The sequence below is a fragment of the Silene latifolia genome, chromosome 10, assembly GCF_048544455.1.
Source record: "Silene latifolia isolate original U9 population chromosome 10, ASM4854445v1, whole genome shotgun sequence".
In the NCBI taxonomy this organism is placed as follows: Eukaryota; Viridiplantae; Streptophyta; class Magnoliopsida; order Caryophyllales; family Caryophyllaceae; genus Silene; species Silene latifolia.
This window is the reverse complement of record NC_133535.1, coordinates 141,342,454-141,360,518: the sequence shown is the minus strand read 5'-3', so window position 1 is coordinate 141,360,518 and position 18,065 is coordinate 141,342,454. Positions and strand designations below refer to the sequence as shown.

General features: G+C 35.8%; 2 protein-coding genes across 2 annotated transcripts; one reads left to right on the top strand and one right to left on the bottom strand.

The window, feature by feature from the left end:
- Nucleotides 1-255: 255 nt before the first annotated feature.
- LOC141606065 (bifunctional purple acid phosphatase 26-like) lies at nucleotides 256-5,164 on the top strand. Its single transcript, XM_074425057.1, has 10 exons — nucleotides 256-428; nucleotides 1,561-1,775; nucleotides 2,122-2,322; nucleotides 2,409-2,520; nucleotides 2,611-2,837; nucleotides 3,261-3,399; nucleotides 3,527-3,747; nucleotides 3,886-4,007; nucleotides 4,120-4,281; nucleotides 4,917-5,164. The coding sequence occupies exons 2-10, from the start codon at nucleotides 1,599-1,601 to the stop codon at nucleotides 4,975-4,977; spliced, it is 1,422 nt and encodes a 473-aa protein (XP_074281158.1). The 5' UTR covers nucleotides 256-428; nucleotides 1,561-1,598; the 3' UTR covers nucleotides 4,978-5,164.
- A 141-nt stretch (nucleotides 5,165-5,305) lies between these two features.
- On the bottom strand, nucleotides 5,306-13,775 carry LOC141606064 (synaptotagmin-5-like). Its single transcript, XM_074425056.1, has 13 exons — nucleotides 13,471-13,775; nucleotides 13,251-13,355; nucleotides 12,779-12,829; nucleotides 12,553-12,673; nucleotides 9,885-10,006; nucleotides 9,389-9,490; nucleotides 8,253-8,327; nucleotides 8,051-8,130; nucleotides 7,808-7,958; nucleotides 7,490-7,720; nucleotides 6,613-6,885; nucleotides 6,002-6,115; nucleotides 5,306-5,796 (listed from the first exon to the last, which is right to left on the bottom strand). The coding sequence occupies exons 1-13, from the start codon at nucleotides 13,573-13,575 to the stop codon at nucleotides 5,650-5,652; spliced, it is 1,677 nt and encodes a 558-aa protein (XP_074281157.1). The 5' UTR covers nucleotides 13,576-13,775; the 3' UTR covers nucleotides 5,306-5,649.
- Nucleotides 13,776-18,065: the final 4,290 nt, after the last annotated feature.

Genomic DNA, 18,065 nt, shown 5'->3' with positions numbered 1-18,065 from the left:
CGAAAAAATATTTGAATTATTACTTTGTTCATGAGTTTCTTTTTACATAATCAGACCTCCCAATTGTATTTTATATATTCCCGGGAACAAAAATCAGCTAGAGATTGACTGTCTTGCTAATTAAACGTAAAAAAAAGAATATTTTAATAATAATAAGAAAAAAGATTCTGGTGACTAAAATAATAAAAGGGAATCAAAGGACGATGAATGATTAAACAAAAAGCGACAAAATCAAGTTGTTTAAGTTTGATAAGCAAGCAAAAACAGCATAGGACTCTGTTAATCCACGCATATCCTAAGACCCCACACCATACAGTGGGCCCATCACTGTTTTATAATCTCAAAAAATGACACTTGATCACCACCACCATCTTGTTGTTCCCTTCTGTATCACTTTTCTCTCTGTATTATCCTCTTCATTGTTCCAGGTAACCCAACATTGTTTTGCTTATCTTTCTATTTGTGCTTTTTTATCATTTGTAATTTTGTATTTTATGTTTCAAAGCATTGTTTGTTTTGTTTCAATTGTTATTGATCATGGAAATTTGTAGATGATTTGATCGCTTTGTTGGTTTTATTTGGTTCTTGATTGAATTAATTTCTGGGTTTTTGATTAATTGATTTGGGTCATTTTAAAGTTTTCAAATTTAAGGTGGGTGGTGTCAATAAATCATCTCAACCAAAAGTTTTTAAGCTAATGGTTGGAGTACCATGATCGGTTTTATATTCTAACAGGTGGTTTTGGTTTTTTATTTTTCACAAATTATAGAATAAGATCGTCTTACAGTATGAGACGGTCCTTTAATTGCTTAAACACTCGTCGTCAGTCTTACGGTCTTACCCAATATAGTTATTGTTATTTTTCAATTTTTTTATATGTTGTGGGTTATATAAGAAAAGGTGTGTGCTTTGGGGTTTCTTGTATGTCTATGTAATTTATGGGGGCTAAGTTTGATGCTGTTGATATAATTTGCCAAGTATTTACCATTTTTTATCATACAATGCTATAACTGTAGACCTGACTATTGATGTTGCTATATGCTTCTAATTTTACCTTGGAAATGATTTTCACAACTCTAGGATTGATATTTACCTTATGACTGTGAGAGAACACCAATCAGCCCTTGCTAGCCTGCGTGGCGAGTCCAAAAATATTTGTTTACAGTGTCGTGTTGAAAATTCTCAAGTCATTATTATATACAAGTAGAGTAATAATTACAGTAGATTACAAGAATTGTGAAAAAAAACATAGGGAAAAATTTGATGGTGTATGTAGACCCATGTAGTATGGATAAGCCAGTGGCTCCTACACCAGGCCGGATTTCAATTTTGTTTATGGAGTGACACAAGATATTATTGGGTTGGGAGATGCCTTCTATTTTTATTGAGTTTGGCTATATCGGGAGTCGGGACCGTGGTTTTGATGTAATCGGGATTTAACATTCTCCAAATTAAAGGGGATGCATGTCTAATGATGTGGCATTCAAGATTACATGAATACATGTGTTGTTATCTCGACGTTAATGATATGTATGTTCTTAAAATCTTATATATGGGCAGGTTATGTTATAACCAGCTGATTGCTGAGATTGAAGAGGATGGGAAGGATTTTGTGTACCATAACTAAGCTTCTTCTTGCTCATATTGTTTTGTTGAGCTATGTTTGTGAGGGGAGTGTAACAAGCTCTTTCGTTCGGTCAGAATGGCCAGCAATTGACATTCCTCTTGATAATAAAGAATTTGTTGTTCCAGAGGGCAAAAATGCACCGCAACAAGTAAGCATCATTACAGAATTTTCATTGAAACGACTCCCAAGAAAGCTACATAGTTTATTACTCGTTGTGTGCACTAATTTACTTGTGTTATGTGTCTGTTTCCTTCAATGTGGATGATCAAACAATGATTGAAGGATTAGAGGAAAACCATAATTCATCTTCTTTTCTGCATTATGCATGGGCTAAACTTGCGTAATATATATTTCACTGGCTTGCCTACGTGGATACGTTCAGTCTTTCAGAGCACTACATTAACCGTATTTCCTGTAGGGTGTCATAAGAAACTTTAAGTTCTTGATGCTCCAGATAGTGGGTAGAATTTCTCATTGGGTACTGTGGTTGACAGGTGCACATCACACAAGGTGACTACGATGGGAAAGCCGTTATAGTCTCGTGGGTGACACCTGACGAACCAGGTTCCAGCACAGTGGAATATGGAACCTCCGAGGGCAACTATAAGTTCACTGCTCATGGGACAGTGACAAACTACACCTTTTACAAATATAAGTCTGGCTATATCCATCACTGTGTTGTTGGAGGGCTTGAGGTATTTCTTCATGGTGAATAACTCATATAGGCGTTATATTGTTTTTGGGCGTTTCCATTTTCATATTCTTATTTTTCAAACTGCAGTATGACAAGAAGTACTATTACAAGATTGGAAATGGTGATTCTTCCCGTAAATTTTGGTTTGAAACTCCCCCTAAAATTGATCCAGATTCCTCCTACAAATTTGGCATAATCGGTGAGTCGATTCTTTTCCTGTCATCACTGTCGTATTTTGAATCCCTGTTGTAAGAATTGGTAATTCTCTAACTGTTATGTCTTGTTTCAGGTGACATGGGTCAGACATATAACTCTCTTTCGACACTAGAGCATTATATGCAGAGCGGAGCCAAAGCTGTTTTATTTGTTGGGGATCTCTCTTATGCTGACAGATATCACCAGAATGATATTGGCCTTCGTTGGGATACCTGGGGTCGCTTTGCTGAGAAAAGCGCAGCCTACCAGCCTTGGATATGGTCTGCTGGCAATCATGAGATAGAATACATGCCCGCCTTGGTAAACACCCTCTTGCTGTTACATTTAGACACGTCATATAGTGTTTTTCACGAATATCATCTTTCTATGTTAGCATACACATTATTTTCTGAGCAGCTTTTCGTGTTCTGAAAAGTGAAAACATCATTTTCCTCGAAAAATTATTAGGGTAATAGCAAATGTCACTCTACCGTAAGGATGTCGCAGGCGGTTACCGCTTTGGGTACATCACTTCATGGTATTAATTTGTCATCACAACAATCAATGTGGACCCCTAATAATTTATGGTACTACCCATTAGACCTGTCAAAAGCTGACCTATCTGCCGACGCGGCTGACATTGATATTCTTATTCTATGTACTCATTGCCGTGATAATGAGTATCGTTCACACATCTGATTATTGTTTATCTTGGAGATATTGACATTGTTCGTCTATGTTCAGGGGGAACTTGTACCTTTCAAATCATACCTGTACAGATACACAACACCTTATGCAGCTTCTCAGAGCAGTAGTCCTCTTTGGTACGCCATTAGGCGTGCTTCTGCCCATATTATTGTTCTCTCCAGCTATTCTCCTTTTGGTAAGTTCTTACCATGACTTGGATGTCTGTTAACTGTTTTGCTGAACTGTTTTTTTCTTTGCACTTTTTGTTTTATTATTAATAGAGCTGTGTTGTTGAAATTGACCTTTTGTGATTCCTGAACCAGTAAAATACACGCCTCAGTGGAGGTGGCTCAGAGACGAACTGAAAAGAGTGAACAGGGAGAAGACGCCTTGGTTGATTGTGTTGATGCATGTTCCTATATACAACAGCAATGAAGCACATTTCATGGAAGGAGAAAGTATGCGTGCGGTGTTTGAGAAGTGGTTTGTTCGTCACCGAGTTGATCTAGTCTTTGCTGGTCATGTTCACGCATACGAAAGATCGGTAAGATGTTCTTTTACGGGACCAAACATAAATTTGAATGTGTAAGATAGTTTTAGGAAAGCTGATGTGTGGTTTATTTTGGGGGAAAAACCCAAACATAAATCGAATTTCAAATAACTCTTCATTTTCTTTCATCAGTACCGTATCTCAAACATACACTACAATGTATCATACGGTGAACGTTATCCGGTGCCAGACGAAAATGCTCCAGTTTACATAACTGTTGGTGATGGTGGAAATCAGGAAGGCTTAGCTGGACGGTAAGTTTCTCAATTGCTCTCTTTGTTTATTATACATCCCTCGTCAAACAAAACGTGTTGTTTTCTTTTTATGAAACCGATTGTGAAGTTGGACCACCTTTCTTTATTGCAGGTTCAGAGATCCACAACCGGACCACTCAGCATTCCGAGAAGCAAGTTATGGACATTCAACGCTGGAGATTATGAACAGAACGCACGCTGTCTACACTTGGCATCGGAATGATGATGGGAAGAAGGTGCCGGTTGACTCAATGACTCTTCTAAACCAGTACTGGTGAGTTACTATAGTTGCTCGTTGTTGCTCAGAAATTGATGCAAGTTATATTATCCATTGGGTCTGCGGGATCAAGTCTATGAAAACATTGTGAATAGTTCAATGACTATCCCCCAATTCGCAGTAGGATTTCACACCTATCTACTCGCATATTGAGGGAAATGACGTTGAATATCATTTCTAGCCTGATTGTGGAATCGCTCACTGTGCCATATATGTGATCGATACCTCCTCACGGACGGATATTGTCACCGCACCTTTACAGAGCCATAGCAATGCGGCGGCAACCTTTAGGGTGTGTTTGGATTGGGGGATTTGAAGGGAAAAGAAACGGAGGGAGAGTGAGATTTAAAATTCCTTGTTTGGATAGCAAACAAGGGTAGAGGGAAATAGAGGGGGAGAGATTTGTAGGGATCCATTTTCCCTCCTCAAAAGGCAAATGAAAGTCTCGCCACAATAGACAAAATTTAGAGGAAAATTGTATCCAAACAACCACACTCCATTCCCCCTCTCCTTCCCCTCCTCTCCTTTTCCCTTCTCTCTTTCCCCTCCCCTCTCTTTCCCTCTACTTTTACTATCCAAACACCCTTAGTTTCTTGTGTTTTATGGAAACTGATTGTTATGGGTAATTGCAGGGCTGGCAACGGGCGGAGGAGAAAGCTGGAGAGGCCATTTAGTGAAGTGGCTACTTATTGATTGCAGAAGGGTTATGACATTGTAAATTCCGCACTGTTTCAAGGTTTATAATATAATCTCTTGCAAACAGATTTGTAATCAATCTGTACTCTTCCAGGCTTTTAGCTCTATATTGTTTCCGGTGTCAAAACTTGGATGATCCTTTACCCTTGCGCTTCATGTCAAATAAAGATGGCATTGTTCGCTATTATCGGTTTTACATATGCAACACTGTTTGATTGTGGTCACAATTTTCATAACAGTAGAAACTAATTGAAAAAATAGGCAAGCAAGCAAAAAAAAAAAACTCCTTTACTTTAAAGTAACGTAACACGTACACCAGGTGGTTGTGAGAATTTTTCATACGAAACTTGGAAGTCCTTGCAAATTCGCGGTACATGGCCAGAGTGGCGCTAGCGAGTAACATATGGGCTATGACTACTATTTTCCGTGGAATCACACTATTATTTTCAACACCGGTTTGAGCTGCATAATAAGTACAGTGTTCCGAATGTCCAAAATTTACACAAGGCCATGCCCACTCAACAGCACATTGCTGCCTCTGAGGCAATATAACAATACAAAAGTAGTGTTTCCTGAAAAAATCTGTTCGGAAATGGATGAAAAATAAACTCCTCCATTGCTTCCTTTTGTACACTATCAGCAGTTTGTGTGATGTACAACGGCAGTTTTTCAGAAATCACGGTAGACAGGTTGAGGAGCCCATTTGAGACTCAAATGCAAGATACCAGACTTTGCTCCGTCTAGCGGAATGCTAGCTTTGTACTCTTCTTCTAATATCACCTTTGTCAGTGTCAATATGCATCTTCCCATATAGTCCTACATTGCAGGTTCACCAACCAAATCAAATCGAAATTACATAGATCATATTATACGGTTGCTATACAGGGTTAAGTAGTTTTTTCAGTCTTCGATTATGAAGCAGCCCAATACCCAAAGGTGTCAAATAGCGGAAAAAAATACAAAATATCTTAACAGCAGCTTTTTCCTTCAAAAATTAGATAGAAAGCAGTTGAAAGCTTACCTTCCCAAAGGTGTCATGATCCCAAACTTCCAAGATTAGCATCTCATGAAGCCCATCCTCTACTAGAAAATCGAAAGTTTGATTCCATACTGGATTCAAGCATTCATTCACAACCTGACAGCAAAAGTAACGTCAGGTTCATGCACAAATTTCTAAAACTAATTTAAGATCAAAGCAACAACGAACTGGACGCCAGAAGCTGATCAATACGGTTATTAAGTAGTCTAACACGTGAGAGCAGCCTAAAGTCCCTACAGTAAACTGAAGATACTTAAATATTTGGGCAGGTTAAGTGATCTCTTCCGTGGGTTTTGGAAGCGAAGGTTTCAATAGTGGCTTTCCTTATCAAATTTTAAAAAGAAAAAAAAAAATTGGTTCTGCTTTTATTGGCTGGCATTAGCAATTGTTTTTATACTATGTGTTGTTAGACTTGTTCGTACTGTACCACTCTGTATTGTATCTTTGGTTTTGTTACCTGAATAGATTTTAACGGAAAAAGAAAAGTCATTGGGTTGGTCTCATTGACTCTCATATGTGAGATCATCTCATACGAGACCGACTAAACACTACAGAAAAAGGCTAGTATTTACATCAAATAGATGAATACGCACCCTAGTTTTGTTACGTGTTCCAGATTTCTTCATGGTGAGTACCACATACGGATCGGACTTTCCCATTAAATCTACAGCTGGAAGGTTATCGGCAGAAATCACTGTGACTGACAGAACACCCCTGACAATAACATCCCTCTTCTTCGGGAAAAGGCTGACGCCATTTTCAGCATCGCCATTTTGAAGAACTTTCTCCAAAGATGTCATGGATTCGGACGCAAAAGGGTTTGTAACATCTGAACCAAGAGGAATGTACAAAAGCTCCAAATGTACCTACATAAAAGAGAAGGGGAGGGGTGAAGCATACCATAGAGAATTTACTCACAAAAAAGCTGGGAAAAGAAAAATGATCCGCAACTAAAAGGTTCTTACGAAGAATCTAATACCCAGCCAGATGCATTGTGATTCATATTTTCCCGAAAAAAGGAGGAACAAACTAGATCAGGCTAAAAAGAAAAATGTCAGTCTCATCACTATTGCATCTATCACAACATTACAGACAATCAACTCCATGCCTTCAAAAGTGCCCCACTTTATTAGCTTTTAAAAATAATTAATGGTACAAAAGATTACCTCTAGAGTTTATACGAGTTTGTTTGCTTAAAACCCTGACCAGAATCAGACTAACAATGTCTCCCATATTAATTCTTAATGCCAAAGCTAATTAATCACTCAAGAGTCAAGAACTAACAAATCTAGGAACCACCGATTCAACAACTTGTTTTATACAAGACAAAATCCAGGTTTAGAACAACCATGATATACAAGATGACCATTCTCAAAGCTAAAAGGCAGAGTTTACAACAACCATCACCAATAACTACACCATTATATGCATTTTTTTCATCAAAACATAAGAAAAAGGTTTCATACTCACCGAACCCCTGTTTTTAGTATCTCTCTGAACCTCCAAATCTTTAACTAGTTTAAGCCAAACATCCTTCACTTTACCAGGCTCGAGATCTTTTAGCTGGAACTGAGCACATCCAATGAGTTCAGCTGCCTGAAGACCCTCATCATCCTTTATCTTTACCACCAAGTGTTGAGTAGATTTATCTTCAACAATGAATTCAAAGTGCTCATTCCAGATTGGATTCAACTGATTATTCTGAAGATGGTGAGGGGGAGTGGGTTAAATTTTTGATTCCAGATAATATAGTTAAAATCGATTCAGAGACAAATAGTGTTAGCTTACAATGGTTTTGCTTGTTTTTGTTCTGTCTTTTGTGGGTCTTACGTATAACACTGCAAAAGGATCTGATTTTCCAACCAGATCTTTGTTTGTCAATTCTTTAGCTTGCACAAGTTTCACCTCTAGCATTCCAACAGGCTTTAACTCTAAGTCACTGAGAGTTAAAAAATTGCACTATTAGATTCCAATCATTCCATTATACAGAGGTAGTAGCCGGTGGTATAATCTGTCGTCTTCATTACATACCTATAATCCCCAGGTAAAATGGGGATAACTTTACGAACAGGCCACATGATAGAATCCTCAATTGCATCCCTTATCATTCCCTGCACACACAATAGAGATATAACATTAATGAAGAACACATACAGTCACATTTCAGTTCTAATTGATTTTATTAAATAATATTGCAGATAGAGATCACATAAAAGAAGAAGATGCAGCACACCTCAATTGCATCAGAAAGCCCAGGAATTGTAGATATATCTCCACCAATAACTTTAAGAGTCAAATCCAACTTTTTCTGCAGTAGTAAATAGCTGTTATTTAAGCTGTAAAATATTAAACACACGGAAATAATTTGGAGATAAAACATATAGACTTTAGCTTCACATCAGCTGCCCTTAAACATTACAAGTACCTCTACAGGTTTAAGTAACTAGTGACGACTAAGAGTAAACTACAATACTCTGGCATTTGGAAACTGGGACTTATAATTAGGATGTGTGAGCCATGTCGACAACAACATTACCCCAATGACTCTTGCCTATCTTGAAAACACAAAAGAGATTGCATCCGATGAACCCTGATAAAAAGTGCGGACGTTTTAATATGGAGAGACATTTTGCTTTATGCCAACCAACACCGAAAAATAACACATCTTTGGCTGCATTGGAATAACCACAATGAAATCATCCTATAATCCCTTTACTCTTTCGGACTTTCTTAGTTCGTTAACATGTATTACGCTCTCTAGGGCATATGCCAAGAGGAGAGGAACTATGTGCAGTACACAAATATAACTTGCATCGGCAAGATAAGATTAATGTACATCTACAGAAGAAAAAAAAAATGAAGCCAGGTCTACAATATTCCAAGGAAAACAAAACAAGAAAGCCCACCCGTACACCTATATAGTTTGTTTGGATGGAGGTATTGGGAGGAACACAAAGGGATGAATTTCCCTTATTTGGATAGTAAAAATCGGATTAGAAGGACATGCAGGGAGCACAATGGAGGGCAGGGTAAATCAAATCCTTTCAACAATGGAACGATTTGAAAGGAGAACTTTATTTTTCCATCCCTCCTCAAATGCTCCTCATGTATCTTAAAAAATGTGGCAACACCTCAAGGAAAGGTACGGATCACATAAGCTCTGAGTGGATCCTATTTAGCATTTTCCAGTACAAAACCAGGTCTGTGAGGTGAACCACAAAAACAGGTGAGCACCACATAAAAAATTTGCAGAACTCTTTTAACCTAATTCTATCAGTCTATTTCAATCACTTTTAAATAAATTAGTAACTCTCTTTACCAACATGACCATAGTGGGCAAATTTCAGTAGTCATTGACTCATTGCATACCTTTTTCCTTAAAGAAAAGGTGACAGCTCCAAATCCTGGGAATTCCCCAACTAGAGGCTTAAAAATCAACCTGAAAACACCGGTGAATCCAATATCCTTTACCTACATCAAGAAAAGAAATAATTCTCTAAGAAATAGAGACAGTACACCAGTTTCAGCCAATACGACAGTATTAGTTTTTATTTTAATTCAACCCACAAGGTAAAAATCTTTAAATTTTGTATTTTGTTGTAGCTTTTGTTCAATCACGGAATGGAAAGGAACCTACAACTTGCAGTAACAATTGTAAAATTTTGGTTTCAAGTTAAAATGAACAAGATCAAGGAAACAGAAGTTGTGACCACAAGCATCAAATACATGATTATTAATTACCAATTATCAATTGGATCACTCAAATACATGCGTACACATCATTCAGAACAGTCAAGATATGGAATAACCAAATCAATAAAATTCTTGGCAAGCCCTATCAACAGAAAACCAAAACACTTGTTACCTGCACAGGAAGTGATACTCCAAGTCGAGTCTTAATATCAAGAACAATGCTTGGGTTTCCATCCCAATTCATTTCCAACTCCATGGTAACACCATCACCGTCCTCGTCAATGATTGAAACCCCTAAAAAAAATTTTATTTAAAGACAACAGCATTTGGTTAACAATTAAGCTAACATAACTAAATTACTACAGTTGACAAGGATTACATAACTACCAAGCAATTATATGGTTAGTACATGCTAACAACTAGTATACCAAATATCAACTAACACGTAATCTTTTACTTACCTGTACATCCATAATACATTCAATCTAAAATTACTCCCATTTTTCCAATCTAATTAACTCAATTTTCAAACTTTTAAGAACTATAACTCGTGTATATAGATAAATACTTATGAATCATCGGTATAATCGTTTGATCTTTGAAATAAATCAATAATTCTAAAAAAAACTCTGCAATACTCGATGCAAATGCATAACATTTTTTATCGTAAAACCGGGTATGAGTGACGGCTCAGTTGCCAGACTATGACGGCACAATGGGCAGTCGCGCAAACCAAATAATTGCGCACAAAATGGCAAGACATAGGTGAGATGGAACTGGATCATGCTCGGGTTGGGTGAAGCTTCACCAGAATCTACCCACCACATCAAAAATTTCATCCAACTCATCTGTCGTCACTAAAACTTCTCGCCGATCATCCATCCATCAATCACTTCACCTGTCCAATTATGTTTTAAAGTCCGAAAAGAGCTACAAAAATTTCACTTCACTTATATGTGTACGGTGAAGTAGTCTCAAGTTACTTGATCATTGTATATTTTAACTAAATTTCTTTTGGGAGCGCAAAAAGTGAACTAATTTAGTAGTGAGTCTAGTGACTATCTTAGGTTATATAAAATTGTATATAATTTTATCAAAAAAAAATATCAGTTGACAGTTAGATGAAGGGTTGGATGAGCTTCACGCAACCATCCATCCATCCATCAACCGTTTCACCCAATTTTCATTTATTTAGTTCGAATTTGTGTCCATCCATTTTAATCAGGTGGATGGTTAACAATAGAGTTTGGGAATATTATCATCCTTAGGACAATCAACAGCCTAACTAGGAGAAAAAGGAACATACATCGGATGTGTTGTGCGGAAGCGTGAATATCCCGTGTTGGGCCTCTGCTGCATCTGTGTCCACTGTCCATAATAGTACGATATTGTCCGCTTTGGGCCAAGCCCTCACGGATTTACTCTTGGGCTCCTTCCCAAAAGGCCTCGTACTATTATATTTTGTGGACACTTATAAAGATGATCTTGCATCTTTATTCTACCAATGTGGGACAAGGGTTTGCACCCTAACAATCCTCCCCTCAAACCAAGGACCATCATCTTCGACTCGAGCCTTGACCTCTATGGAGAACTTCCCACACCATACAGCCCCATCACCTAGACACCCGCATCACCAAGTCTTGATAATCTCCCCTTAAACGACACACCATGTGTCTCACGGGGCTTGTGCTACACTTGCGTACCAAACTCCTCTGCATCCAATATACCCTGGACTGGTCCGAATCCACTGCTCAGCGCGTCACACCGGACCGCCTTTGGACTTACCATGGACCGCTTTTATTGCCTCCATTAAGCCTCAGCCCACCTTGCCAGGTCGCTGACGATCTTCTCTTGGACGGCCTGCCGTCTCATCACCGTGAGACCAATGTCGCCTTACGCGAACATATTAGCTCTCCCTTGAGCTATAGGAGTTCCACGCCTTATAGTGTAAGTCTACCTTCAAGTCTTGGTCCTGATGAATCTCCGTGTCCAGCCCAAGTAGAACCTTGGGCTCTGATACCACTTGTTGTGCGGAAGCGTGAATATCCCGTGTTGGGCCTCTGCTGCATCTGTGTCCACTGTCCATAATAGTACGATATTGTCCGCTTTGGGCCAAGCCCTCACGGATTTACTCTTGGGCTCCTTCCCAAAAGGCCTCGTACTATTATATTTTGTGGACACTTATAAAGATGATCTTGCATCTTTATTCTACCAATGTGGGACAAGGGTTTGCACCCTAACAGGATGTACTACCTCCAACTTTTTTGTTTTTGAGCATATATGTATATTTTTTGAGCTAATTACCTCAAACTTTATTTGTTTTTGAGCATATTTATATTTTTTTTTTGAGCTTATTAAAATTTATAAGTTAGATTTTAATTTTTTCTTCCATCAAAACTCAAATTTTACTAAATTTATATGTAATGTTTTTGAGTTTTATTGTAATTTTTTAGAGCTTCATGTTTAAGTGAATAAACTCAGAAACTTTATAGTAAAACTCATCGTTTTTAAAACAAAACTCAAAATTTTTATTGTAATACTCAGAAACTATATAATTGGTGATAATACATACGATGTATATTCCACCTACTAAACTAGGAGTATGGGAGCCTAACTAGTACGGGAGACTGATGTGAGCGACGTCACGGCTAAGTCCACCCTTAAATATCGGCTAAGTCCACCTTTAAATATAGTTAACTCTAATTTTCTTTATTTGTTGAAGAGTACAATGACGTGGTACACCTCGTGGACACAAGAATTTCTTATATAGGTGGTAGGATAACGTAAATGTACAAATGTTTTCAACCAATATACGGAATACGACAAAAATAAATTAGTACCTGAAAATTGAGGTGCAACAGTTCCAAGTGTAAGCTTGGAGAATTTTAAGGAAGATAATATTATTGGTCTATATTGCTCCAATATTGGTTCCACAGACGCTTTTATTAGCTCTGATGCTGCCTAATTTGAATTAAGTTAATTTAATTTAATCAACAAAATAATCCCTCAACAATGCCGAATTATTAGAATTTCAATATCAATTAAATATAAAATGAAAAAGGGTACCTGATCAACATATGGCCAAATTTTCGTTAGATGAGAATTAAGCCAATTCAACTGCAAACCAAACATAACAACTTAGCATATGAAGCGTCCTAAATCAGGCAAATTGACCAAATATTAAACCGCGAATTTAATGAAAATAACCCCACTTTCGTAAAGTCTTCCAAAAATAAAGTCTACTTCTTTTCGACTTAATTACAATTAGCTACTCTCCATTTCAATATCATTTCTCTTCTTCAAATAAATTCAGTTCAACCGAAAAGGTATAGTGGACAATAGGTCTCAGGTTCGAATCCCTCACTCCGGATATTGTATTGCCCTTGTGGCCCTACTTTTCGCCTTCTAACAATAATAATAATTCTCACATTATTTTTTTTCGATAAAATAGGTTATTTTATTTTCATTAAATTTACCAAAAAAAAAAATAGTAAACAAATTACGAAAATAAATAAAACAAAAAAAATAAGAAAGAAACCTTTTGACGGTGAGAGAAGACGACCCAAGAAGGATAATAAGGAGACGGAAGCAACTTTCTAGAATCTTCCACTGTCATCCGCGATAACGCCGCTATTGTTGCTGCCTGTCCGAATCAAAAAAATTAACATTCAAATTAAAAAACAAAACAAAATACTTGTGTAAAGCGGTCTTTATACTCGAGCATATATTCGTATAAAACCGTCTTACAAGAGACTAACCAAGTTTTGGCGAGATTTGGATCTGGAATTTTCAGAGCGAATGAACAAGACTATGAGTAACAGACCTACTGCTACTCCAATTACTAAACCTAACACAAATCCCATTCTTAATTGTAATTGTAAGTATAATTAATTTTGTGTATAATTTGGGGGTTTGATGGTAGTGTTAAAAAGCTATGGAGTGAGTGAAGATGGAAGTAGAAAGAAGGTGGAAGTTGAAGAGAGAGAAGTTGAACTAGGGAAGAAGAAGAGGAATGGTTGGATTGGTTGTAAAGGATCATGGTGAAAAGGGAATGATTTGATTTGGGTTCAATTAAATATTGACATATTGTAATAATAAAAAACACTTTTAATAAAAGTTAAACTAGTTTTATACCCGTGCAAAATTGCACGGGTTTACTTTTTAGGACATTGCTATAATTAATTATAAATAAAATGTACATAAAATTATTTTGTATCACGTAATATGTGCAATTTGGATTATGACTTTTGTATTCAACAAAAGGGACTATAATATATGATGACCATTATAAAGAAATTATATTTTTATCCTAAATTTTTCTAAAAATATTTCATGTGACTAAATGAACAAAGTAATAATAATATGAAGTTACAAAGCTCAAAAATATAATTCCAAGAGCAAAAACTATAGTGTACACATAAAAGTCAATGAAATTCAAAAGCTAAAAAAATTCTTTATAAATTAAATTAGTATATACGACTATCACAATCGTAGCTAAAAAAAAAAAATTCTCTCGCTTGTGATACATATGCCGTGAGGCCCGTGACATTAATTAAATACCAAATATAAAATTTAATTAATGTCACTATGAAATTGATATTTCAACTCTTATTTAATTTGAGGAGTAAAGTTGGTAGTTCACCACTTTTTTCTTAAATGTTCCCAAAATTAAAAGAGAGAAAATGTAAATGGAATGAATGGAGTACATTCTTTGAACTTTGTACGGATCATCAAATTTCTAGCATTGTTCTAATCATTTGTAAGTTATAACCAAAAATAATTCTCATATTTTTCTTTATCCTTATATAGATCATGAATTCTTAATTTAGGATTATCAATATTTTTTTTAAAAAGAAAAAACTAATTTCATTTAAATAGTTCAATGAAAAGTTATGAGTTAGCTAATTAAAGATTCACAAATTCTCATTTGTTACGGCCGATATTCGTCACAAGCTTTTGTGATAACACAATTTTTGTATCCTTACCATTCTTTATTTATACCACCAATCGTATACACAATTTCATTTCTTTTCTTTTCTAAATTTTGTACAATTTTTGTATCCTAGCCATTCTTTATTTCTACCGTGTCTATTTTATCAATATTTGTTTTTTTTTTTGAAGTCATCAATATTTTTTTTTTAAGATTTATGTTAATAGTTAAATTTGTATTCGTTTTTTTTTAACCTAAAATATTAAAATTTGTTTACATGAATCTTAAAAAAAGATGCTTAATTAATTTTTTAAAGATTTATTACTTTTGTTTATAACTATAGACGGGTATCTTCCGTCTATAATGAGAATTTGTGATGCTTATGATTCTTATTTCATTTCTATTAATGACCAATATTGTAATTTTTTTCTAAGTCTGGTTCTAGTGTTTGGCAAAATTCTAACTGGACTTTAAATTAGTACTATGAAATTTTTTATAATGTAAGATTATTTTTTTAATTTTCCATTTTGTAAATAATGTATTATGTACAAACTGATTAAAGGAAAGGCGTAATTTTACAAAAAAACTAATTTTTTTAAATTTTTTTTTCATCGTTAATTTATTTGATGATTACAGTTTATAAAAATCTTATCTTTATTAATTCAGAAGACAATACTCAATCGAGATTAAGCCACGTCATTTGTACAACCCTTATTTTTATTTTATTTTTTTGGAAATTCAGGTTATGGTGGGTCTCGTTAGTGTGCAAAGAATTTATTTCTTCAAATCATGTGCCAATACAAAAATGCGACAATTTCCGTCTTAAAATGTTTTTATGAAATAATTACATACAATAGGAATAAATGAAATTAATTGCATGTAATCGGAATGAATTACATAATTAATAATTAGATTATTATAATATAAATGCAAATGAAAAAATTCATCAAAAAAACATTTATATCGACCTAAATACATACCCGTGCAATTTTGCACGGGTTTAAAACTAGTACATATTAGATTTTCATAAGCTAAATAAAATTGTAATATCTTAAATCTTAAATGCTTCAAAAACAAAACCAGAACAAATGTTTGATGGTGGGGTTGAAAAGTCAAAAATACTTATTTTTACTTTCAGTTGCAAATTTGACGTCGTGCATTTTCTATGGTGGTCCCATTATTGAAAAAAAAAATTGTATGTTGATGAGGTGGGTTAATAAGGTTGCTTTAAATGTTCTTGTTTTAATAAAGATAAGATTCCTTAGTTTAGCGGTTAAAACTTAAAATAGAGGTATTGTGGATAATAGATCATAGGTTCGCTCTCTTTCTCTATTGTAATGCGACTAAGTACACGTTTTATTGTACTTAAAAAAAAATCAAAAAACACCAAATTTTTTGTCTATAATTTGATAATTACGGATCTAAGATTAAAAAAAAAAAGATAATGGTTTTTTCGGGTTGATCTGAAGTCCGAATTAGTGATATTTTGGGTAATGAGATGAAATAGCTCGCGAGCACCTTGAACACAACTCGGTCAAAGCTCGACTCGAGAATTTAACGAGCAGTTGTGCTAATGTTGTTATTAAAACATTTTATCATGTTATATTTTTCTATCATCATATCAAATGTTATCATTGATTTGCCCAATATTTTTACAATTAGTGTTTGAATCCTGTTACTGAAAATATCTAGCGAAAAAAAAAAAACGAAAATTAGACATTATGTGTAGGCTCAAATATGGCTGGAGCTCGGATTTAAACTCGCAAACTTGATAATGAGCTCAATTTGTCAAACTCGAAGTGAGCTCGAGTTTTGCTTCATGCAAGTCGGACAAGTTCAAGCTCGTTTGCGCTCGATTCGCTATCACCCATATAGTTATGTTTGTCGATGAGGGAGGATGAGGGAGAAAGGAGTGGGGTCCGCATTGTGGGATAGGGTGAGGGTCCCGGCGGGGACGGGGGCAAGGGCAAGGGTGGGTTCTGAATCGAGTTCTAAACTCTCTCAATCCTGGTTTGATTCTTGATTCTATACCGATACCGTTGTACGAACTCCCCCTAAACATGAAATAGCAACACCAAATTTTTTTGTCTTTGCAATTTCCGCAAAAAGAAATAAATCCTTTATTTTCATTATGCATTCCATATTGTTTTTTTTTTTCGGGATAACTTATTAACCCCATTTGTATATGTAGGTATATAATTCCTTTGTGAATATTGACTTATTAGCAATGTGATTTTTATATCATTTCATTTTACTTACACATGTTCTTTTTTAACCAAAAACTTATCAAAACACAAGTAAATAAGTAAATAACTACAGAATATTAACTGATACCCCAAATAGATAATAATTAATCGGAACTACGAAAATATATTTTTATAAAATGACGCAAATTCTCGTGTGCGACGGTTGTGCATACAATCAGGAGAAAGTGACCGTTTTTTAATAAATAGTGATCCATTTTGGTTAAATAGTGATCACTTTTTATCAATTTGGATCCTCTCCATTTCCTCTTTAATACACCAATATTTTATTTTTAATATATTTTCCATCTCTATTTGTTAAAACATTACTTTTATGAAACGATTACAATAAAACATTATATTTGTATCAACTTCTGATGACCGCAACCAATTTTGTTTATGCACCAAAAAATGAAACGATTACAATTGTTAGATCGTCACAACTCACAAGATTTAATCCAGACCATTTATAAAAAATAGAACCTGAACCGACTTTTTACAATTTAATAATATCTATTTTATTCTGTTCCGGGTGTAATTCCGGAGCAGGATTATGACCACTTAAGCTTGTAGAATGACGTCGTTTGCTTGTCTCTTCCCTTCACTCTCTCCTGTAAAGATGAACAAACTGAGGGCTCGGCTTAGTACCGAGCGTACTCACTCCGACGCTCAAGTCAGTAAACTTAAAGAGATAAATTGTGTGTTAACTTGGCAAAGTATATTGTAGAGAGATAAGTGAGTTTATACCACATTAAGATGATATTCCGATAGTTTTGGGATCCTTTTCTCAATGAGAGAAGTGAAGTATTTATAGGCTTTCACCTTTTGTCACGTAGTGGCCAAGTGGCCAAGTGGCTAGCAGGTGGAAAGACTATCTTATCCTCGGCCGAGGGACCCATGCCGGGCCGGCAGGCCTGGTTGACTCCATGCCGAGGGGACTGAATTTGAGTACGCGGATATGCCTCTCGGCCGGCTAGTTGCCGAGACCGAGACCCAAATGACAGGCCGACAGGCTTTATCGGTTAGGCTGTTAATACGTTGACTTGCTGTCTTTAAGCTTTGACTTTGCTCAATATGTTGACTCGGTCAGCGGGTGCAGAATATGCCCCATCAATTTGCCCCCGGCGTAGTCTATGTCGTGGTATGGACCTTCGATGAGTGTTGAGCGTATTCTGCGCAT